Consider the following 24,856-nt stretch of genomic DNA (forward strand, 5'->3'; position numbering starts at 1 on the left):
ATTTACCGGCACAAGGGATCAAATATTCATGACAGCACTTTAGAGGTTCAAAACAACAAATATCTCATTGCATGATAAGGAAGTAATGGTGCCCTGCTGTGCTTTCATTTAAGAGAAACATGTACTCTAAACTCAAGTGTTCTCCCATCATGCCAGATGCATTTGCATGCACTCTAAGTGCACGTGCACATGCACATTTGCACGGCAGTAGGTGTATTTATGTACGCATGCGCATGCAGATGCGGATGCGGTCATGCATACCTCAGCTTTAAGCCTCTCTATCTCAGTGTCCTGGTCCTCCAGCTGAGTGCGAAGCTGATTGGCTGAGATCTTCTCAGTCTCCATGATCTGGACCAGGTGGATGTACTTCTGCATGAGAATCTCACGCTCAATGATGATGTCAGAGTAACTGAAGGTTACATGGGGAAAAAGAAAGGCACAGCGATTCATGACATGTGGGTGAAGCATTCAGTATAATATAACATGCTCGACTAATCTGAGAATACAGGGTAGTTCATCTGGACAGGAGTACAAAAAAAGTGTATGTGCACACAGAAACATGTCATCTTGCAAAAACAGGCCGGCGGTTTGAGGTGCATGATGTTTTCTACTGAATTTTAAGATAAAAATAGGAAACAGCCCCAGAGAGGAGAGTGGAGAGAAATGGAGGTCGAGTGGCGAGATCAAGTCTGTGTGATGTAATCAGTGTAGCAATACAGCACCAGTGTGACCTAAATGTGAACCGCTGCGAGCAGAACACGTCCATGTGTACACAAACACACAAACACACACATGCACACACACATATACACAAACATACACATACACCGCAGATGTGTCAAAAGCACAAAAAGCAGAACGACTAGTTTGAGTCTCCAGCAAGTTACTTAACAACCAAACAAGTATAAAAATGTGTGTATGTTTAACATGTAGGACACGAGCATGAAAGTAACAGCCCCTGAAAACATGAAGCCATAGTCGCAACGGTTGCCGGCGCAGAGGCCTAAAAAACATTTTGTGTATGATTATTGATAATTAAAACTATTGAACCATGAATGTGAATGAACCTTGGAGTGTCTCCAAATAGTCTGAGTAGTTTGAGATTCACTGGAGGAATCTCAATCTGCTTTAGAATCTTATCATGTCATTTTTAATATAAAGTCTGCAAATCAAATATGCCTGACAAATGTAGCTCTGTGGAATACTGAGAAGTATCGCAGTACTTGAGTGAAAGTACTGCACTGCCAGGTAAACAGAATCTACCTGGCCTGCTGGATGCACTCCACCCACTCATTGCAGTCCGACTCTTCCTCTGTCCGCAGCTCCAAAGGTTTCTGTCCATCGTGGCCGAAGATGACCAGGAAGTAGTGCTGCAGGAGATAAAGTACATTCCATATTTTACTAAAGAAAGGTCCTCAACTGTTTTCAGCAAAAAGCAAAAGCACTCAAAATGGCCATAACAGTTCTATTATTACATAACTGATGCATTAATATGTATGTGGATTTTAACTGTCGGAGTTGATAGAGCTGGAGCAGGTCTATACGCAGTTAATCTACAGTGATGCACACTTTATGTTGAGTAATTGACCCTATAATCTGTCTTTTATTTCCCCACATTTGTGATATTTTCATTACTTGTATATTTTTGATTTACATAAACATGCTCTGAGGTCAACCCTGACTTTGAAAAAAATATTATTCAGACAAATATCTGCTTCAGTAATTAAGATCTTTTCTTTGTCAGTTTACTTTAACTAGTTGTTAAAGAAAAATAACTAGTTTAAGAGCACAGGTGATGACTGAGAGATTATGCTGACAGTTAATAATTTTGAAATGATATCAATGCAAAAGTTTGGGACAACCCAAAACACAGCTGGTGACGATTCATGTATCGATACAACAATGAAACAGCGGAAACACACACCACTTCATATAGAATGTTATTAATCAGTCGTACATTTTGAATGCACTTTACATCTCAGACACTCAGTAAAAACACATCTGTCGCTTTTATCTCATCAACATCTGCATCATCGACATTAACTCCAAACTCCTCTTGATGGGACAATGCACAATGCAGAGCACCTGAAGTAATGCAGCCACGGCCCGAGTGTCCCATGGGTGGGCATGTTTATTTATGAACTTTACTGACAATACAAACAGCACAGGCCTGGTTTTGTACTGAACCTCTTCACCAGACTGAACACACCACTGACATTAAAACAGTCTGCAGACATTGCAGCAGTGTAAATGATGATGCAATCATTTACTGTTGAATGTATTTACCTAAGGAAACCGTAACGACATAGTCAGAAGTGTTTAACTCAACAAAGAGATTTGTAACTTAGGCCTCTATATGCGACCACTGATCAATGAACCTTTCCACACAGCACCAGCAAGGATCTGTGTGAGGATGTGAGTATATTTCACAACATGTCGTATGTATGTTGTACGTAGACGTGTGGTAATAGTTAAATATGCACAAGATGTGAACCTCCAGTTTTTCTTACATCAGCGTATACATAATTTAGAAAGTACATGTGTGTTTATGTAAACCTGAACATGCAGACTTTGGATTTCCATGTGTTTATGCATGAACACATTCCAAAGGCGGTGGCAAAACAAAATGTTTCATGTAATTGTGTATTCAAGCGATTTCAGGAGAACTGTGTATTGTTTATTTCATAAAACATTAACTATGACTGCTGCATGACATACAATTTAACATAGCATATTATACATAGTGTTTGGAGGCTACTTTCTTTTTCAATATGATAGATATAAGTTATTAATGTAGTTTATGTATGACACCATTACCCTTTAGAAAATGTTTTATGACTCTGTACCATTAAGCCACATATTTGACATAATTTAGAGCTGAACTAATGCTAATGGAAATAAGGTGTAACATCACCAGAATCTAAAGACATACATACAACTGAGATATTGAAAATATAACAAAAACGTAAAGCAAACATATTTTATCTGTTCATATATGTCTTGATATATATATCTGAATCAGGAAGAACAACGTTGTTGTCTTTAATTATTTTTGCCTGGTCTAGAAAATATTTTTTTTTATTAAATATGGTTTCTTGTCAGGATACAGAGTCTAATAATTAATCATTCTAATATGTGCTCTGAGCTACAGTGACTCACTATCAGAAAGTGAACTTGGTGAATAAAGAAACATGGTTTGATACTGGAATTCAGCCAGATCCTTACTGATAGATCATTATGTAAACAGCTGTTAATGTTAACATTAGCTGGGAAGCCAAAACCTACATGTAGCAGCTTTAAATATAAATAAAACAGTGTATATAATGTACTAGAGCTGCAATGACTGGTCTATTAATAGATCAACAATAAAATAACTATTTTGAAATTTAAAAAGTAATACATTTTCCATTAAAGCTTCTTAGATATGAAGACTTGATACTTTTTTGTGTCATATATGATAGCTAAGTGAATATATTTGTGTTTGAACAAAGAAAACTACATCTGTAGTCAACACCTTGGACATAGATGGAGAAAATCAATCAGTGCATATTAAAGATAATAATCAAATAATAATCATTAAAGTTGCAGCATTAATCTCATATATTTGACATCTTGTCTAATTATCTAAATAAGCCTAATTATGAATTAAGAGCGTAAGTAATGATATAACAATGCTAGAAACATATTTGAAAAAAACAGAGCAGACCCAGTCCACTGCAGACTGACAAGTACGGAGGATAAACATTGATCCAAATATTACATTTACTTAAAGGGGTGTGTGTGGGGGGGGGTGTGTGTGTGTGGGGGGGGGGGGGGGGGTGGGGGTTGCATATGACACACATACAATGTAAATATGCCTCTTTTTAAAAGTTGCCAGAGAGTTTGCACAGGAGAACTGTCTGTGTCCATCTTTCTGTCAAAACCAAAATCGTCAGAGTGCTGCATATGTTTTTTTTCAATGATATTATAACATCTGACGACTCACTTTGCTGTGACACTGCCACATGGAGAAATCTAGGCCTGTATAGTAATGATGTAACGGTAAGCGGGTAAGAGAGACTTCCTAGCGTGTGCCAGCTATGGACCAGAGAGAAGCTTAAGGGCTTGTTTGTGCATGTGCATGTGTGTGTGTGTGTGTGTGTGTGTGTGTTTGTGTGCGTGTGTTTGTGCGGTGGGGGGAAGGGAGGGAGGGTTTACATAACCATCAAGGCTTGTACAGCTCCTTGCATTGCTAATGCGGCTTCCCCAGCCACAGGCCTGATTTAAGCTAGAGGATAACATAACAATGAGAGGGAGACAGACAGAGGGAGCTTTAAGCCTTGCCCTGGCCTGCACAAGTCATCACTATGTCCAGTGTCACAAATCAGTTCATTTGTCTGGCGTGCACAGACCAGCTCTCACTGGGGAAGACTCAGCCTCACACAAAATGTGATGCTGAGTATAATCAGGACGACGGTACTGTGTTTGAATTACACGCTTCACCTCCTCTTCACGTAAAGAGAGCACAGAGGACAAGATCTGATGTCCTGGGATGGAACTCTCTCAGACAACATGGACTCGCTCAGTTGTACGACTGATAAAATATGCAACAAATATATGTTTAACCACACTGAAGGTATATTTTTTTTACCTCTTGAGCTGGCACAAATTTTTCTCCAAATTTAAATTGTCATTTAGTTTCCATCTCTCTGTTTTTGATGTGCATTTTTAATGTGGGTTTTAAACTCAGAGGTAAGGCTAAATATCCAAAAATAAAAACTTTTTTTGTTTGGTTGTGATCAGGAAATATATGAATTTTGTTTCGATTTGCTCCGTTATTTTGCAACAAATATAGTAGTAGTGTAGTTAATGTTAATTTGAGTCATGTTTACGTCGTAATGTTTGCTGTAATTCTGTAACTTCACCTGCTGCAAATTATGCTGTTGATAATCTAAAGGGAAGAAAATCTGAAGATTGTTGATTATTGTAGATTATTTGAATAGTTATATTTTATTTTTAACTATTATGTTTTGTCTTTTGTTACACTTATGGCTATAAATGCTGTTTGTAATTGTTTTTGACTTATGGACATCATCATTTGGTCCCAACAACTACAACCACTTCCTTCAGGACACAGCTTAGACAAAAGTAAAACTGATGAGTTGTCCACATGTATTGCACAAAGAGAAAGATGGATTCATTCCAGTATACAAGGTGGGCTAGAAATAGCACAGGTACCAGCAGTGTGTATTAGTTTGTGTGTGTGAAGTGCAGTTGTGTTGACTTGATGTTCAGACAGTGACTGCAGGCAAAAGGACCAGCAAGGATGCTATTCTTAGTCCAGTGCAGAAGCTTCCCGGAGCACAGCCACATGTTAGATACAAACTCACGAACACAAACACAGTCACATGTTCACAGTCAATAACAGATTCCTGCCTCGACCTTCACACATTCTTCTTCTGGATTTACATGTGTTAAATGCAACACAACTCATTCTCGTATCTCTACCGTGAGAGCAAAACACAGACACTTGTGCATACGACCACATATACAGTTGCAATCAGAAATATTCAACCCCCCAAAGATTTTAAGAATTTATCAATTACAGCTTTTTCAAAGAGCAAGATTCTTCTGCGGATGACTTATTTATGAGTTGAGTGAAACATAAAATCAACACAGAAAATGCATGATATAGTATTTTTGTGTGTAACAGTAAATGTTGTTAAGATAGCCATGTCACAATTATTCAACCCCTATATAATATTGTTGTTTTAAAAAAACTGTCTGACAGTTTTTATGGCCTAAAGTAGAGTTGAAACATAACTAAGCCTTTGGGAACTCTATAATGATCCTTCATTTGCCTCAGCTGTGATGCATATATAAATCCCACCCTTGAATGTATTCAAGGTGATTTGCAATCATGGGAAAGACAAATGAGCTGCCACAAAAGCTGAGAGAGGAGATTATTTCATCACACCTGAAAGGCCTTGGGTAGAAGAAGATTTCCCAAAAATGTATATTCCAAGAGACACCATTGGGAGCATTATAAGGAAGTTTAAAACTTATGGAGCAGCTTCAAACCTGCCTGGCCTTGGAAGAAAGCCAAATATTTCATCAAGGGCCCTCAGCAGCTTAGTCAGAACAACTCAGAGAAACCCCTGTGTGACTACAAGACACCTACAGGATGACCTGATGAAGGCTGGTACAAGTGCTTCAGTGGCAACTATAAGACATGCACTGAATAAACAAGGACTTCATGGCTGGACTCCAAGACACACTCAGCTCTTGACCACAAGGAACAACCAAAGTCGACTAGAATATGCCACGAGGAATTTGGATATGACGACTGAGTTTTAGGTGACAGTTCTATGGACTGATGAAACCAAACTGGAACTATTTGGACATATAGACCAGCGGTATGTCTGGCATGTGAAAGGGCAGCTTATGACCATAAGAATACCATCCCGAAGGTCAAGCCTGATGGTGGGTCATTGATGATGTTGGGCTGTTTTTCTGCGACAGGAACTGGCAATCTTGATCGTGTACCTGGCATCATGGATTCTCAGAAATACCAGGCCATTTTAAAGAGGAATGTGAAGCCTTTTGTTGACAAATTAAACCTTGGCGATCATTGGACTTTCCAGAAAGACAATGATCCAAAGCAAAACCTCCAAGTCAAGCAAAGCTTGGTTGAGAAAAATATCCTTGCACGTCCTGGAGTGGCATTCACAGTCACCAGATTTAAATCTGATTGAAAATCTTGGGATTTAAAGAAGGCAGTTGCAGCACAGAAGTCATCAAACATCACTGAGCTACAGGCTTTTGGACGTGAAAAACGGGCAAAGATTCTGATCGAGAGGTGTTAAGGCCGAATTATAGTCCTGCGACTGCAACCACGGAAGGCCACGCAGTTGCATCGACGGACTCGTTTTGGTTTATGCTTCACTAGCGTGTTGCGCGTGTTGCAACGCAATTCACCGCCAGAACACTAGGCGGAGTAACGTTGTTTGTCGAAGACAAAACACACAAAGAAGAGACGTCTTCTTCTTCGTCGACTGTTTATTTAGATCGCCACTTCGGCTCCTCATAGCCTATTTCTGGCGGACAAGTCGGCCAGTCAGTGACGGGTTATACAAGTGGTCATACTTTCGGATCTCTTCTGCCAAGTGCTCTTCTATTTGGTCCATATTCATTCTTCTAAATCTTCTGTGATTTCTGTGTATTGTGGGGCATGAAACCGGAAACTAGACTCCGGACGGGATGTAATTAGCCGACCAATCACAAGCCTTGCGGGCTGCGTGAGGCTCGCGTCGCTTTGTCGTATAGTTAGAAAAATTGGCGGACGCACGCAAGCCGCCAGAAGGCACGAAAGGGGCGTGTTGCGTGTCTTGCATGCATGCGTGCGTGCGTACAACCCGACTATAATTCGGCCTTAAGAAGCTTGTCCGCACTTACCGAAAACGTTTGTTAGATGCCCATGTGTTAAAAGAACATGCCCATGTGTTAAAAGAGTTACATTTTTCATTTGAACTTCAAAGTTAAGTCATCTTCTGTTGTCAAATTAACTCAAATATGTATCAATAAATATCATTGTTGTTTAATGAGTTTTTTTGTCATTATCTGTCATCCATATCACTATAATGTCTTTTTAGGTGAGGGGGTTGAATATTTCTGATTGCAACTGTTACTGAAAAACTGTCCACATTTGTTTCTGCTTTGTATTATCAATCTTAAATCTGATAACCACCACCACAGTCTTCCTCATCTTCATCACTGACTGTTTCTACTGTTTCTACATTTACTAACACTTTCAAATGTCTCCCTTTACTTCACATCTCTGTGTTTCTACCAAGTGCAACTTGCTGAATGTGTCACAGGACATAAACCACTTCAACTAATCAAGCATCATCACTATGAAAACACTTCAGTCAGGTGGTGCATGGGTGAGCAGCATAAAGCAGCGGTGGGCAGAGGGGAAAATCACCACGTTTGATCTGACCCTTTAAAACAAATATACCAGCTGAGATTCATTTATTCTGAATCAACAACAATCAGATGAGTGTGTGTAAAATTAATGTTGCATGTACGAATAATATAGTGAGGAATTGACAGTTTCGCTTCAGTCTGTCTGATTCCACAGATTCTCCCTTCTCTCACAGCAGTACCCAAGGTCAGGTTATAGACAAAGGGCCAACAAGCAGTACATTGTAGTGTCACTGTCTACACTCATGGACTATCTTATTCAGATGCCCAAGACAGAGAGGAAACAACTCTTTTCTGCATTATATCAGTAGGAAACAGTGTGATTTAGGAATGCATACTTTAGGCTTAACAATCCAATGGATGTGAACACGTACATGTAACATAGAGAGTGACAGCAGCTTTAGCCCACATTGATGTGCTGTTAAAATGGGTGACGCAAGTAGAGGAAGATATACTGGGATGCTGTGGGAGACATCTTCAGACTTGGGGCTGACAATTGCTCATGTTACTCTGTTAGCGTTTGTATATTGTTCCACCCTCTGGTTTGCTTGATGCATCAAGTCTAAATTAAAATCTTCTGCATAAGACATCAGCTGCTGCCTGAGCTCTCCTTTCACCAACTTCCAGGAAACTTCCATAACCCCATTAGTTTATTTTATCATCATAGTAGATACATTTTTTTAGTTTTGCTGAAAGAAAACCTCTCATGGTTTTGTCATCTGACTGTTTATTTCGCCTCTATATGAAGAGTGTTTCAGTTTGATCATTACCTCCTTGTGGTTCATGATTATCCCTGTGTTTATGTTTGTATATGAGTTGTTTCTGTGTCTCATGTTTTCCCATTGCCTATGTTCTGTTTCCTGTTTTATTTTGTAATTTCTGCTCCTTGTGTGTTTCTTTCTTCACTTTCTGTCTTTGTGATTGTCTGCACCAGTCCTCATGTGTTCCACCTGTATTCAATTGCCCCTGCCTTCCTTGTGTATATAAATCTCTGTGCTTCCCCTAGTCGGGTCGTTGCCGTTAAATGCCCCGTCTCCTGTGCCTGTCATCCTCTGCTTCATATCCGTCTCTAGTAAGTTCCTGGTGTTTTCCCCTGTGTGCTCTTGGTTTTTTCAGTTGGGACTTTTTGAGATCTCTCAGTTTGTTGTTTTCTCTGTTAGACATTTTCCCATTTAAAGGACACTTTTTCTTTAAAACTCTACCTCTGCATCTTGGGTCCACCTGCTTAACAACAAATGGCAAGAAATTTTAGCGCTTCGAGTGGTCATAAAGACTAGGAAAGCTCTATATAAATACAGAGCATTTAGCGTTTACCGTTTAATTGACATCAGCAGAAAGACTAAACCAGTGTGTAACTGGGGAACGAAGGGGAGCATTCAGAAGACAGTTCAGGAAGAATGTGACGTGTTTTCACAGCAGTGTGAAAGCAAGAGTCAATATTAATTCTTTCATTGCCTGAAACAGGACTTTGATGCTCATGTTGTTCTCTGTCAGCTGGATGTTTAAACAGGTATCTGTTTGCTAACAAATATTAAAACATGTTTCATAGTTGTTCTGTGGCTCAGCGGTGTCTAAAGTCAATAACTGCTTGTTAAGGTGTGACATTTACACAACTTACAGACATATGAGTCATCTTAATGGGAATTCATATTCAAATGGGTCAATAAATTACTACTGAAAATATTTCATAACTGTGTTTCTGTGAAGTTTAACCTTGCAGAAAAGTGTCTGAGAAGATTCTTAGAAAGAGGGGGGTGTACGTGTAGATATTTGTAGTAGTGCAGACCAGCCTTAAGTGTGCTTCTGGGTTGGAAAAAAACACCGGACTGTGGTGATTGTTGAAGATTTTCGGAGTTTCTCACATAATCCAGAGTATTTCTTATCCTGACTACCTGCAGTGTCGCTGTTCAGCGTGTAACCTTTTTTCACAAAAGTCCAGTTATCGTATCCACAAGCTTTTAAAGGATCATTCAGTTGTTATATAAATTAAATAACAGCAAAAGTAGTATACACAATAAATGTATGCAACAAAAACACATGGATTCCAATTGTGGATTAAAGTGTTTGTAGCTTCAATGACCTGTAATCCCTGGTCAGACGGCCTCAGTGACCTACTTGGGCTGGATGGATGGAGCAGGTTAGCATTGTAAGCAGCCGTCTGATCATGCAGTGCTCTATATGTGAAAACAAATATCATAAGAATAATCCTGAATGGGACAGGAAACCAGTGTAAGGATGCTAAGATGGGTGTGACATGAGAAGACCTGTGGGACCTGGACAGTCCAGCAGCAGGGATCCAGACCACTTGAAGACAATGTATTTAGGCAGGTGAAAAGTGAATTTTCAGTAGTCTGAATAGAAGTTGTTTTTCCGGAAATATTCCGTCTTGTGCAGATCTAAACAACAATGTAGTGGCAGTGTCTTTACCCTCAACATCACTGCCATATCATCACACTGGAATAGTGAGATTTAACAATGTTTAACAATGAGTTTTTGTTTTCTGAAACAACCAGAGAGTTACAGACTGGTGCAGAAAAACAATAATCTCAGGCCTGATCTTCAATGAGATCAGCATTTAGTCTGGTTCACCATGTTTCCAGGTCATTAGACAGTAATCACACCAGGGAAGTCTGCTGTAATTTCACATTTCAGCCAATTCCCTCCATCTTAGACTAATCCAATTCAGGGTACCAACATTGTGCTCACCAGGTAACAACACCACATAAATGTCTGTGTAAGTAACGACCTGTGCATTACTATGACAAATGTGTGTATGTGATTCAGAGCCCATATTAACAAATAAGACATTAAAATAACCAGTGCAGTGGTGAAATGTACTTCTTACATGAAATATTACAATGCAAAAGAAACATTGTGTCTTTTCCCAAGGTCTACAAATCCTTCCTAAAATTCAACTCCATGGTTTTCACAATTCTACAACCAGAAGTATCTCAACTACACAACACATTCACTTAGTATCTTCAATCTCCCTAATCACATTGATAACTCCAAAAATAGTGATAACAAAATTAAATGTTTCAAAAAACTGCTACAGCCGAAACCTGCTTACATTTTTTCAAAACTTGTATAGTCTAGCTTAGCGTGTAGCACGTGTATCGTTGCCTCACATCTTCACACCCTTGGTGAGAAGAACCCTGAGTTTGAAAACCTCTGGCATAGCAGTCTAAGCCATATTGTATTAAAATAGTCACCATATTTTTACCAAAAAGAAATTACTTGATATTTAGATTAAATGTGAGTTACTGAATTGTAGATTTGGGAGAATGTAATACTCAAGATGTAGAGATGCACCGAATTTGTTAACCTTGAAGAGGAACATTCTTTATGTTTAAATTATTTGGTTAATATTTGCTGCCATGACCAGTTTTTGAAGTATTGAAGAGGTGTTGGTGCACATAAAATGATCAAATCTAATTTAAGAACATGAGCTGTTTTTTCATCATTACATTTTCTGACAGGAACACAAAACATAAGGGCACATTTAGCATATAGAGATCAACCTACTGATCAGAGTCATGTTAATTAACCAGATTATCATGACCAGACTCAGTCATGGAGACAACAGACTGCTGCTACATCAGTCCGACTTTAATGTTGCTCCATTGAAGCTCAGCCTTAGATCTAACCTGTAGACAACAACCACAGAGTAGCCTCATTAGGTTGAGATCAAACAACAACTGTTTGTGTTGTGAACCTTGTCACCTTTAGCCTGGCTGTTTCATGTGCTTTCTCTCAGCTGCACAGTGACAGACCACTGCTTCTTCATACATCAAGAACCACGAGACAGATGTTCAAACTACTAATTGTGATTATTACCTTGGCCAACGATATTACATTAAAAAGATTAAGATTAAGAGGTCCTTTATTAGTCCCGCAATGGGGACTTTTCATGTCGAATGTTTGTCTGTGAACAGGATTATTCAGAAACTGCTTTACCCTGGATGAGGTGGATCCTGGAATTATCTTTCACTTTCTTCAACCTTGCAAGGTAGTGTGTTAGCTTTGGCAGACACATGCACTTGACAAAACGCCCATCTAATTTGAACTGTGGAGGAAGTTACTATTTTGTTTACTTAAACTATACTTTAAAAGTGTCACATGGAAGTGCAGGCAAAATACTAATTCAAGCATTTCAGTAACAAATGCCAATTTCAGCTTCTAAATAATCAGATTCTGGAATAATGTGTTGCTTTTCTTGGTCGTAGTGGTAACTGAGTATCTTTGGGTTTTGAATTGTCGATTTGAAGAATAAGTGTTGATGTCAACTCCAGCTCTCGAAAAGAGTGATGCTATTTTTCATCGCTCTCTGACCTAATGGACAGATAAATAAGGGAAGTAATTAACAGCTTAGCTGATAAAAACAAGTATCATGAGGTGCAGTATTTAGGGGATTATTGGTTGGAGAAATCCAACAACCTGTGAACCTCCCTTATGCTCTTGGAAAGTAACTTTTCAACACTATATGAAGTTTTTTAGCTCAATAAGCTGAAATGATTCATTTCAATAGTCAGAATAATCGATAATGAAAATAATCATTACTGACCACGTCATTCATCATATTCCTTCAATAAAACAAACAAAACTTAAAGTTGTGCTCTATATAGATTAGGGATGGGCATTCAATTAAATTGTCTTAAATCGATCGTCGTAGAATTAACGATCGATTTTCGATTAATCATGAATATTTTTATATTAAAATCCACTATTTATAGGCCAGGGGTGTCCAAACTTTTTTCTGCTCCAGGGCCCCCCTGCCCTGCACTGTTGACAGTGCGCCTCAATCGCGTAGCTTAGGGCGGGGGGCGTGGCGCCACCTAGTGTCAAAACTGAGAAGTACAATACAGTGGGCCTTAGTCCATTACATTACAATTAATTTAGCTGACGCTTTTATCCAAAGCGATTTGCAATCAGTGCATTCAAGGGAAGGAGAGAGTGGGGTAATGTGAGACACCCCCTGTATCTAGGCAACGGAACACATTTGTGGTCATGTGATCATTATGTTTTCAAGCCCCTCCCATTCCACCCTTGCCATGAAGGAGAAGTTGGTGCTGATGCTGTGGTTAGAATGTTTTTTCACAAAAATGAAATAAATTTTCTTGCATCAACTGTTGTGTCAAAACAAATTGATTCAGGTAGAAAAACTTATATCATACATGTTGGTGAACTTCCAACATATAAAACCATGTGATTGATGCTAGCTGAAGATTAGCCTGAATTGCTAAGAGATGTTTTTTCTAAAATGTTGGCTGTGGGGTAAAGTGAGACATGTAGCACAAGTTAAGTTTAGTCTTAACCATATTTTAGTGTAATATTACATTAAACATGTTTTATTTTTAATGCCTTAAACATTGTAGAAAAGCCATCATGCAAAGAAACTACACCAGGAAGACAACCTGGGGCCAAACACCCCTCCCAGAGATTGAGAGTGCAGCCGCTGAGGTCATGCAAGGAAAGAAGTCCTTAAGAAAAACTGGAAGGGATAGAAATATTGATAAGACAACCCTCAAAAGATTCATAAAGAAAAAAGAGAAAGGGAAAGTAAAATCAGTAGCCTGGGGTGCAGTAGCTGAGGCAAAGAGAATATTCACAGATGAGATGGAGGAGCTGGCCAAACACTTGAAACAACTAGCTGACCAGTTCCATGGCCTTACTCCAGTTAAGTGCCGTGAACTGGCATTTGAATACACAGAGAAAAACAATATCCCTCTACCTGCCAATTGGACAGAGAAACAATGTGCAGGCAAGCTAGGGTATGCAAGAGATCACATGAATCATAATAATCATAAATGTGCTTAATTGACCTATTACAACATGTGTTGTTATGGTAGTTTTAAAGTGGAAAAGGTAAGTGGATCACTTTACCCCCTTGATTTCTCTGGTCTGTCTCACTTTACCCCTAAGCTGGGGTAAAGTGAGACACAAGACCACTTTTTTACAAACAATCATATTTTCACTGCCCTTTGTCCTGAAGACATTCTGATCATTTCCATTGCTAGGAAACATCCTGAATTAATAGGAAAAGTGTAAATTTTACTGATATATGATTTTAGCTTGCCTAGAGGGGAGCAAATGTAAAAAATGTCTCATATTACCCCGCTCTCCCCTACTCGAGGGTAAAAACCCAGAACAACAAGAATCAAGAAAGTACAATTTCTTCGAAAATAGAGCAAAACTACATAGTGCTATAAGTAACTGCCATTTCAGTGCTACTAAATTGTTAGTTTAAAAAATATATATATTATTATTTTTTTATTTATTTTTTTAAAATTTTAAAATTTTATTTTATTTATTTTTTGAGGCGGGCCAATTTAAAATGGATGGCGGGCCGCAGATGGCCCGCGGGCCGTAGTTTGGACACCCCTAGGCTATATTAAAATGCAGTGCAAATAGGAAAAACACAGCGTGTTTCCTCATTGAGGTCTTTATTACAAGATGAACAACTCTTTCGGCAGTTAAATGGGATCAGTTCAATGGTTACACTTGAAAATATGCGCTGCTGTACTCTTAATCCCTGATGAGAGAGCAGCTAGCCGCTGAGAGCTAGCTCGATTTGACGGTTTTCGACCTCTCAGTCCGGTTGTTGTCATGCTTTCACTCCCGGAACCCCTCACCCAGACCCGGGTCTGTCCGGGTTCCCCTCCGCGTGGACTGATGGACCGTGTGCGGACATGAAGCCGAGTAGCGGAGCTAGCTCCGGGCTGCTTCCTCCAGCGTTCAGGGCAACTCGGATATTCCGACCTCCTGCCACATAGGGAACATGCAATAGTTTTCATCGATAAAAAAATAATGTCATCGACGAAATTCTTAATGATCAATTAATCGATCGTCGATTAATTATGCCCATCCCTAATTTAGATAGAGACTTGATTAATGTTTCTATTAACACTGGTGTAACCGATGGTGTATGAAACATTAATCAAGGCTATCAAAATGGCCGCTGTGAAAAAGGTGTATTATAACGGCATCTGTTTAGGATATCAACTTATTTTTTACAGTTGAATGGGATTTGACTCTACTACAGCTTCATTCACCTTCTTTCCTTAAGGCTACAGTCATTTCTCAAAGTTTTTTCTTTTCAAAACAGTTACTTTTATTGGCAAACTATATTTCCCTTGTTTTAAGACAGTTCTTACAACTGTAAGAGAGACAGAGATGACTCGAGAGCATGAAAGGATGATTCATTAGTTATAATTGCTGATAACTAAACAAAGGAAAGGTACAAGAACTCACTTCTAAAAGTCCATGATACATTCTCTGTATCTGGTATTATGGTGAAAAAGGCTGGAAAGCACACTCTCCAAATGTCATTTTAGATTATTTCTTTAAACCTCTAGACCAGTGGTTCTCAAATGAGGGTACGCGTACCTCTGGGGGTACTTGAAGGTACTCCAGGGGGTACTTGAGATTTTTTTATATATAGATATATTTAAAATTAGCATCCATTAAAAAATCCTTGAAAAATTGTTATTTAACAAATATTCAATAAAATATAATTGTAAGTTCATGAACTAAATTTTATATTCAGTAGGCTTTTCAATTTCATTATCCTCCAGTGTCCAGAGTCTCCCCCATACCGATGGTTTGACCCAACCTGGCACACGCCACCTGTCATCACCTGTCATCACTGCCGCCTTGAAAACTTCAACAATGGAGTCGAGTTGAAGTGCAGCAGCAATGCTGCTGAAACACGGAGGGACAAGCGCCAAAGAAGGCGAAACCAGAGCAGAGAGCCTTCCCTAAACAACACCGTGAGAGCTTGTGCCTCTTCGGAGGGTCGCTAAAACGTAAAAGTTTTCCGTTGTGAAGTTAATGATTCATAAGAAGAAGTCCGCGTCTCTACCGGTACCCTTTCAAAATAAAAGCATGTAATACAAAAACAGAAATGAAATTGTTTGACCTTAAAGCGAGCAAATATTTCACGATAAAATAACAGAAAGACACTTAACAACAATATTAACAATAACATAGATTGGGTTATTTACACTTTTTTTTCTTTCTGTGGGGAGAGATTAGCCAACAGTGGCATTAAGCCACCACATCTTCAGCGGTATCTCCAGACAAAACATGAAAGTCATGTTGCTAAGCCACCTGAGTTTTTTAAGAGGAAACTTTCTGAATTCAGTCATCTCAAGACGCGATGCGAAAAGCCTCCCAGAAGCAAACGGAAACAAGCTACCTGTCAGTATTATTTTCGATCCTTAAAGAAGATATTTTAAGATGATAAATATTTAAAAAATATGTTTGAGCTAATCTTTTATTTAAAACTAAGTTAATGATTTATTTTTTGGGAAGAAGTGTTTAGCTATAATTAAGTTCATGAGTTCAGCTTGAGAACATATCTTTATTATGATCCCAAAAGAGGTCACTTTAAGTTGATAATTATTTTGATGTGCACAAATCTTTATTTATATTGAGATAATAATAAAAGTCTTTAGTTATTTTTATATATTTTTATTTCCAAATAGTTCAAGAGAGACCACTACAAATGAGCAATGTTATGGACATTGATGGAGTTTTAAATTTGAATGTGTCTTGTTACAAGGATTAATAAATCACATTACATCTTTCTTTCAACCAAAAATGCTTTGCGCTGGTTAGGGGTACTCGGCAGAATTTTTTTTTCAAAGGGGGTATGTCACTGAAAAAAGGTTGAGAACCACTGCTCTAGAGGACGGCATCCATAAACAGTTCTGTTTAAATGTGAATGAAAGATGTATGTCCTGTCTGCATGCAACACATGTGTTCAACAGGATTCACACAACACAACATGGTAGAGTGATCTCTAGTATATGACGAAACTCTATTTCATTGATTTGAATATAATAACCACTTTGCATTTATGTTAATGTAAAAAAGCTAGCTGTTAGCTGCTTAGTAGCTAACAGCTAGCTTTTTTTAAATCACCCATTTTTTAAATGCATAAACGTGCTGATCGTCGAGGCGGAGACCCCGGGACACCTCTGAACGTTGACTCAACAGTGTGGAAGGATGCTGCTGAGAGGGGGGCGGGGCACTCAAAACAGGTCAATCTGAGGAGGGCTGTTTTAGACAGGGTAAAAAGAGTACTGTTTTAAATGATCCTTGTGGTATTTTGACCAAAATACGTTACAGACATTTCATTAAGACCCCAAGGAACCATATCAACTGTGGTAAAATGGGCATACGATGGGTCCTTTAAGGCAGTGATTTTCAACCTTTTTTGAGCCGCGGCACATTTTTTACATTTACAAAATACTGGGGCACACCACCAACCAAAATGTAACAAAATGACACTCTATGGCCTATCACAGTACATATAATACATAAAATTAGTAATATAGTTTCTAAATGTATTAAAAAGCACCATTTTAAATTATTTCAGCCCTTTATTACTCTTATCTTTTAATGAGCACAAATTGAATCAGATTTATGAAACAATCTTTGATTTAACTAAACTTTATTTAACGGAGACATATAATGCCCATTTTACCACAAGTCGATATGGTTCCTTGGGGTCTTAATGAAATGTCTGCAACATATTTTGGTCAAATACCACAAGGAAAATTTAAAACAGCACCTTTTTACCCTGTCTAAGACAGCCCTCCTCAGATTGACCTGTTCTCAGTGCCAACAGTTACTCCCGTCGTTTACCCGCGCTTCATTGAATTTCTTCACTTTGACATTCAGAGCACTGGGCAGAAATCACATTGCGTCAACATCCACCGTGGGCCTTCGCGATGCTTTGTTTTAATTAAACCGTCGGATTCCCCGGGTCCGCACCAGTTCTAAGTCAGATGCTAGGCGCCAGCCGAGGCGCCCGCTGGGGGAACCCTCCGTCGCGTGGGGGACCCCCTCCGAGGTGATCCGCTCTCTGAGGTGATCCGCGAGAAGGGCCCGACACTCGTCAAAACAAGTTAAATCTTTCATTCTCACTTTCCACCTTAAAACTATGAAATGAACTGAACTATGAATTAGTTCAGAATTTAAATGGTGAACTATGAACGTGAACTATTCATGTTTACTTGTATGAACTGAACTTTGAACTAGTTCATGAGAGGTGTGAACTTGCACAACACTGGTGGTAGATGCTGCATACAGTGGATGATGGAGTCGATGCAAGCCGCCAGTGCCGAGTCACGAGAGCTAGAGAAGGATGATATTGCGGACACATCTCAGCAAGCAGTTTGCCTTCAAACGCAAAAGAGGCAACAGCTATATAATGCTCAAACTCAACAAGAAGTTTGTAGACTAGTGCTCTAAAGGTGGACCAAAGTTGAACCAAAAGTTTAAATATAAAGTGGGACGGCAGCATTTTAACATTTTATTTTAGCTTTAGTCATGTCAAGACATGAACCTCCCAAAAAGTTAAATGTTGTGTTTACATGTTAAATGTTTAATGTTTGACATGTTTAATGTCATTGCACTTATATTTGTAAAGATTCTCCTTTAATTTAAAATAACTGTTTTTGGATTGGATCTATGACCCTTTGTCCTTTTTTGCACTGAATAGGAGCGGCCCCCATCAAGTTGTTGGAAGTAACTAAGTAACTTGTACTTAAAGTACAATTTAAATGAACTACTTTTTACTTTAACTTGAGAAGATTTTTAAATGAGTACTTTTACTTGTACTTAAGTAAAATTTTACTTGAGTACAATATTTCAGTACTTTTTAAACCTCTGGCTTTATACTGCAGCAAGATCTGGAAATAGATCAACTGATTTCCTCTGTTCCCTCTCCACTGACAACACCTGCATCTATTACAGATCCTAAGCTGCTTTTATTCTTTGATCCTCTGAACATTTGATTTACTCATTATTTGCAGGGGCTTGATAAAAGTTTTTTTGCATACGACTTAAAGTCTTTCTTTTGTCTTGATTTCAGTTATACACTATATGCATTGGGTTAACAAGATAAATCACATGGGGATCATAGGGATAACTATACAACAGGTTCATTAAACTCTGTCTATGCATTAATGTGGTGAGCAAACAGCAGAACAAGGGGTAGAAAGAGAACGTGGCAACAGGAGATGGGTGGATTGGTTTTGTGCTGGTTTCAAATAGCAGTGAATCATGTAATTATGTAATTAGCAGCACCAGTAAATAATAATAATGATAACTGTTTAGTAGTCAGATCTGGATACATTTCACAAGGAAAAGAATAATATAAAAGTGCTTGGTGATATCAGAGAGAAAGATGTAAACCATGAACATGTGAAGTGTCCACCTGAGCTTCCATCCTGAACCACAGCCATCATAAGGGCGGCTCAGTAGATTTCCACCCCACTAAAGCATGTCTGCTCATTTTGCCCCATCAACGCAGCATGTGAAGTCACGACTGGGTCAGAATGTCACAGGCAGCATGTATCTAACAAGGCGTGACAGATTACCTTTGTAATGATCAGATTAGATTTGACTCATGTAATCCAGCTCTTATCTAAAAATAATAAATAATTGAAACAAACTGCATCTGAACAGAACCATGGAGTCACTTGAGTGGAAGGAAATTAGGTTTTTTACCCTCAGAGAACACAAGCTTATTTAATAAGAATCTGCATTCTGCCAGCTGCTGATGGGAAGAGACACATCTTCATATCCAGCAGCAGCAGCAATAACACAAATATGGGTCATTTAAAATTAGCATTATGATTCTATAGCTCCTGCAGAACAACTATTTCCATTAGCACGAAATCTGTATACAGTGAAGTTATAACTAGTTCCAGGCTTTTTATGCCGAGCTCATCACGTTCTCTGGGAGCTTGTGTTAATTTCCACACAAACAGACGGCAGAGAAGAAACTCATCTTCTACTGTAAAACATGGACGTTTATAATAGAAGGTGAAGTTTCTCAGCAAAGTGAAACAAAGTCAGTGCTCATTCACTCGTAGATGCAAATAAATAGGTTTTTTTTTCTTCTTGTAAAAACTTCAAACGTTTCCAAAGCACAACATAAAAAAAATTAACAAAATCCAATACTGAAAATCCTCTTGTGTTAAAAAAGTCACTTTTAGGATCAGGATGAAACTATTAAGATAGCTGTCTGTTCATATTCTTTCAATGGACTAATCAATAGGTCAACTTATTGTTTCAGTTCTACAGTAGTTTCACATGTAGGAGGGGAGGACAGAAAGGACAAAAACATGCAGGAGGATGAACGGTGAAGACTGAGAAGCTGCTCAAAACTGAACATTTTGGTTGAATAAGCACTGGACTGAAAGTTACTTGGTATTTATAAATATTTGTTGATCTACATTGAAGATGTAAACTAGGGGTCTAACTTGCGATGTCATTTTTCTCTAGATTGTGTAATTTAAGAGACCTGATTTATTCATTCATTCATTAAGAAAATAATCGGAAGACTAATGACAATAAAATAAATCATGAGTTGCAGCCCTACATGAGATGGTTTGGTCACACATACAGAAAACGGAACATAAATACTCAAATATCAAATAGTAGCTTGATACATAGTAAAGTTATTTCACTTCATTTCAGTGGGAAATATTAGACCTTTTACTGCACTTTTGGTTGTTTTCTGTTTATTATACTAGTTTCTTTGCAGATAAAAAATGTTATATTCAAACTTATGAACTATTTGGGTTCAGTTCATAAATCTGGTTCATTTCAGACCTTGGCTAAGATTTTCATATATTTACTGAAAACATCCAAACTTATTTTTGAAGCCAATGAATTGTTGCCAACCTGTGTATATTCATTGATACATGTGTGTTGTCTGTTAACTGTTTATGTGAAGGGTTGGGTGGTAAGGGTAAGAGTTTGGAAAATAGTTGAGGTGAGGGTAAAGAAATCAATGTAAACTATATGATGTCCTCAGTTGGCCGTGTGTGTGTATTTACAGATATCTTTATGAAGACCAGTTTGAGCCTACAACATGCAGAGTGAGGACCGTTTGTGAAAGTGAGGAGGACATTTTGGCCGATCCCAACTTTCAGACCAACTTTGAATGGGCTGTTTGAGGGTTAAGACTTGGTTAAGGGTTAGAATTAGGCTTATTCTAAGATTGATAGGGTAAGACATTTCATTTGATGGTTAAGGTTAGGGTAAGGTGCTGGATACCTGACATAATTATCAATGAGTGCCCTCACTGAGATAGTTGTACAAACGTGTGTGTCTACCGTAAGTACATTTTTCACATAATAACCTCTTAAGTACTTATTTAACTTGAATGGGGATGCAGGACGTGTACTTGTACTATATGCTGTGCACTGCCAATACATGAACTTGAGTGAGGCGGGACGCACCTGCTGTTTCTCCATGGGCTCTTTGCTGATGGCGGAGACCTTGGGCGCCGGTGCGCGCTCGCACGTGCATCCCTCCAGCAGGTAAATACCGGAGGGCCTCGCGCTCTGCTCGTTGTCGAAGTAGAAGAGCACGTTCTGGTACAGGGCAAAGTACTTCTCTGTCCAGCGGCTGTTCTCCGTGGTCTTCTTGCTCAGGAAGCCGCGCCTGGAGCCCTCTTTACGCGCAACCACCGACAGATACAGAGCGTGGCCCTCATTGTACCGCACGCTCTTCTGCATTTTACGTTCCCCCGGGGTTGTGTTCTTATCTCGGTGCCAACTTCACACAGTCACATCGCATCCCGTCCCCAGGTCTGCTCTCACTGTCCGTCTCTTCAGCGGAGGGATACCAAAGAGAAAACGCTGTGCGGGGAAAGGTAATCCAGGCTTACCATGGTAGGAAAAGTTTGAGTGTCACATCCCTCTCATCACATTTGGGAATTTGACTGTCCCGCCGAGTGGAGCCGCCGGGAAACCAACGCACTTCACTGCGGGCTGCAAACTTTGATGCGGAGTTGGCTCGAGCCAACGAGTGTCTCTGCTAAATTAGATCAAATAAACAAGGGAAAGGAGAAAGCGTCTCCAAGCGACGGCACCGCGACACCAAAATAGACGGAGGGAACAGACGGTGAAAACAGAATCGCGGCGGAGATCAGCGCTAATCGGCTTTGACACCGACTTAAAGAGACAGGTCGCTGCAGACCCGCCGCCGCGCGCTGCTATGGCCCGCCGCGCTTCGTTGCGCCGCGTCGCGCCGCACGAGCCCAGAAACGCCCCCCTTGGCGTGCACGTGCACACAGGAGCACTCGAAGGAGCCAACACCCCCGTGAGGGAGGGGATCACTCACACCGACTCTTCAGACGTAAAAAAAAGAGAAAAACATGAAAAACACAACATGCCTCCATACTGCTCCTGTGGTTTCATCCAAGTGTCCAGAACCACGGCATTCATATTCAGATTAAAAACAGTGTCACTCACACCATGTATTTAGCCTGAATATCTTATGATGTTTTATGTCTTTCATAAAACAGGACCCGTCGTTGATCTTTATGTCTCATTGTCCTGCTGCAGAATAAATCTCTGATGACTTTGTTACAAGAAATTCCAAAACATTACTTAGAACTTTTGCACAGTATTGTAAGTAATGTGGGTAAAGTCTTCATTCTGTGGCAGAATGTATTCCAGAGTGTGGGAGGCCTCAGCAGGTCTGGGTTAGACAAACAAAGTGAGTGTCTTTAAGTGCAACATATCCTGTTGGCGTTCTGTCCCCATGGCCCAGTCAACAAACGTTCTCTGTCAAAACACAAACAGTGAACCTTTACTAAAACGTCTATAACCCTGGAGAAACGTATACACGATTTGTCTGGAGTTTGACCCCAACTAAGTCTGGCTCATTACATTCTTTAACCTCAGCTAATTTTAGAAACCGACAGAATTTCATGTCAGATCACGCAGGGTTGAACGATCAACAATGGGACTCTAAGACAATCAATTTCAATGGTTTTCTGGCAGGTCAGGAACTTTGTACAGTGGTTGGTCTTATGTCCCTCATGCCCAGTGTTTAAAGATATTTTTTATTTGAGATGTTGTGGGTTAGGGTTAAACAGAAGGTTGCAGCAGAAGTAAGGCAGGCTTTTGTGAATTTTTCAGATATTTTTTTGAAATAATTGAGAATGGGGTTCCATGTTAATGTTCAGAACATGCTCCATGTCATGGTCACTCAGCTGATCCATATGTTTTGAGGATAAAAGGCCACAGTTTCTGCAGAAACAGAGGATCGGAGCATGTGAGTTAACACAACATACCAGCTTAATAAAAGCACAGTGTGTACCCAGGATTAAATTTGGATCTAAATCACTAAAGAAAAGAACAGATTATCTGGCCAAATGATCCTGTAATGTGAAGGGTTTACCGACATAATCTTAATGTTACCGACGGTAACCGATGGTGTATGAAAGGAACAGCGATTGGACACGTGAGTAGAAATCCCCATTAGCCAATGAGAGAAAGCTAACTTGGAAGCCTCACCAACCAGATGTTGAGTACATGTGTTTAGAATGTAAACATGCTGCCTACAGTGTTAATAAGGCTTTTGACTCCTGCACCAGGTAAAGGAGGACAGAATGTTTTTGTGGAAACTGAATGAGTGCTACTTTTTTCTTTTATCATGTTTTTCGGTGCAAACAATCACAGGCACAGTTGCATTCAGCTAACTATGAAGAAGTATTCCTTAATGAGTCCTCCTCAAACAGTTCCACAATACACTGTCAGTTTTTATTGTTTGTGCGCTGGTTTTCATAAATAGTCTGTTCACCTGGTTTATTTGCAGATACATTTTATTATCTGCAGAAGATTTTATAGGCAATATTTATATACAGACAAATTCCACACTGCTTATACACAATTCAAGTGTGAAGCCGGGTGAACAGTTTGTGAGATATGCGTTTCACATGCAGACAGACAGACGTTTGTGGAGTTTGTATGGGTAGAAGTTACATTTGATCAAGCAAGTTTCTGAGATTCCAAATGTCTGGCATCGCCACTCAGAAAGTGTGTGGTTGTGTGTCTCGACTGGATCATCTAGTGTCTGCGTACGATTAAGAGATTGAAAAACATTTACATCTGTCCTTATGATTGTGATCTCCCACCTTTCAGTTTATATGTAGAAATCCTCTAGTCTGTAGCAGGCAAAAGTAGAATTTATGTCCCATCAAATTTATTAACTTAATCTTCCACAATACAGTAGAATTTAAATTCTGTTTAAAGTTAATAAAAAACAGCTGTGATATTGAAATAGCATAAGCAAAAATTGTCTCACTTTGTTTTTAGACAAAGGATGGCGTTACATGTAAAAATGTTTCTGAGACCCCTGTTTTTGTGTCTCTTTCTCACACACACGCACACACTTAGGAGGTGGACAAAAGCAGAAGTTTCTAGTTATGTAAATTGGGGATATGCATCAGGAGATGGGTGTTTGTTATGAAACCCTCGTTTGGCCTGAAAGCACAAACAGATGTTGCAGAGCTTTAGTAGGCTGAGTGTGTCTGTGTGTGTGTGTGTGTGTGTGTGTGTCTGTGTGTGTGTGTGTGTGTTGGGTTAAGCTGCCACAGACTTTGCCTTTCACTTATGTACAAAATGCTGTGGTTGATTGACGTTGTGGAGTGGGGAGGGAGGAGTATTAAATCTTGAGAGACCTCCACCTCTCCCTCCACCCTACAGTCATAGGGTCAGGTCAAGGTCTGCTTGTGGTCATGGTCAGAAACATGCAACCCTTTAATAGCTTCACTCTCACTTCCACACCGACGAACAGCATCAAAAGACACAATGTAACACGCAGACGGTGCCAGTCTAATCTGTTAGGCGGCTTAGTATCAGTTTACTGTGATGAAGTCTAACCCTGCTCTACTGTGCAGTGACCTGTTGAGATTTAATTTTATATAGTGTGATGATGTGACACACGATGTTCTATAAAAAAACACACACATATACACACACAAAATAAAGCACAACGTTCAAGCCACAGTGCACCTTTCCCTCTGCAGCAGATTCGCCACCACCCACATCAGCACGGCTGATGGAGAATATTAAAACCC

At 39.4% G+C, this 24,856-nt stretch overlaps 1 protein-coding gene across 2 annotated transcripts in view; it reads right to left on the reverse strand.

Moving 5' to 3' along the window:
- rasgrf2a (Ras protein-specific guanine nucleotide-releasing factor 2a) overlaps positions 1-21,987 on the reverse strand; it is a 39,328-nt gene extending 17,341 nt beyond the window's left edge. For both annotated transcript variants that reach the window (XM_053411089.1, XM_053411088.1), the window contains exons 1-3: positions 21,225-21,987; positions 1,264-1,370; positions 262-409 (exon numbers count right to left, since the gene is read on the reverse strand). In XM_053411089.1, coding sequence (XP_053267064.1) covers positions 262-409; positions 1,264-1,370; positions 21,225-21,503 — 534 coding nt within the window. In that variant the 5' untranslated portion in view covers positions 21,504-21,987. The remainder of the gene's footprint in view (positions 1-261; positions 410-1,263; positions 1,371-21,224) is intronic.
- Positions 21,988-24,856: the final 2,869 nt, after the last annotated feature.

The sequence above is a fragment of the Pleuronectes platessa genome, chromosome 19, assembly GCF_947347685.1.
Source record: "Pleuronectes platessa chromosome 19, fPlePla1.1, whole genome shotgun sequence".
Classification (NCBI taxonomy): domain Eukaryota; kingdom Metazoa; phylum Chordata; class Actinopteri; order Pleuronectiformes; family Pleuronectidae; genus Pleuronectes; species Pleuronectes platessa.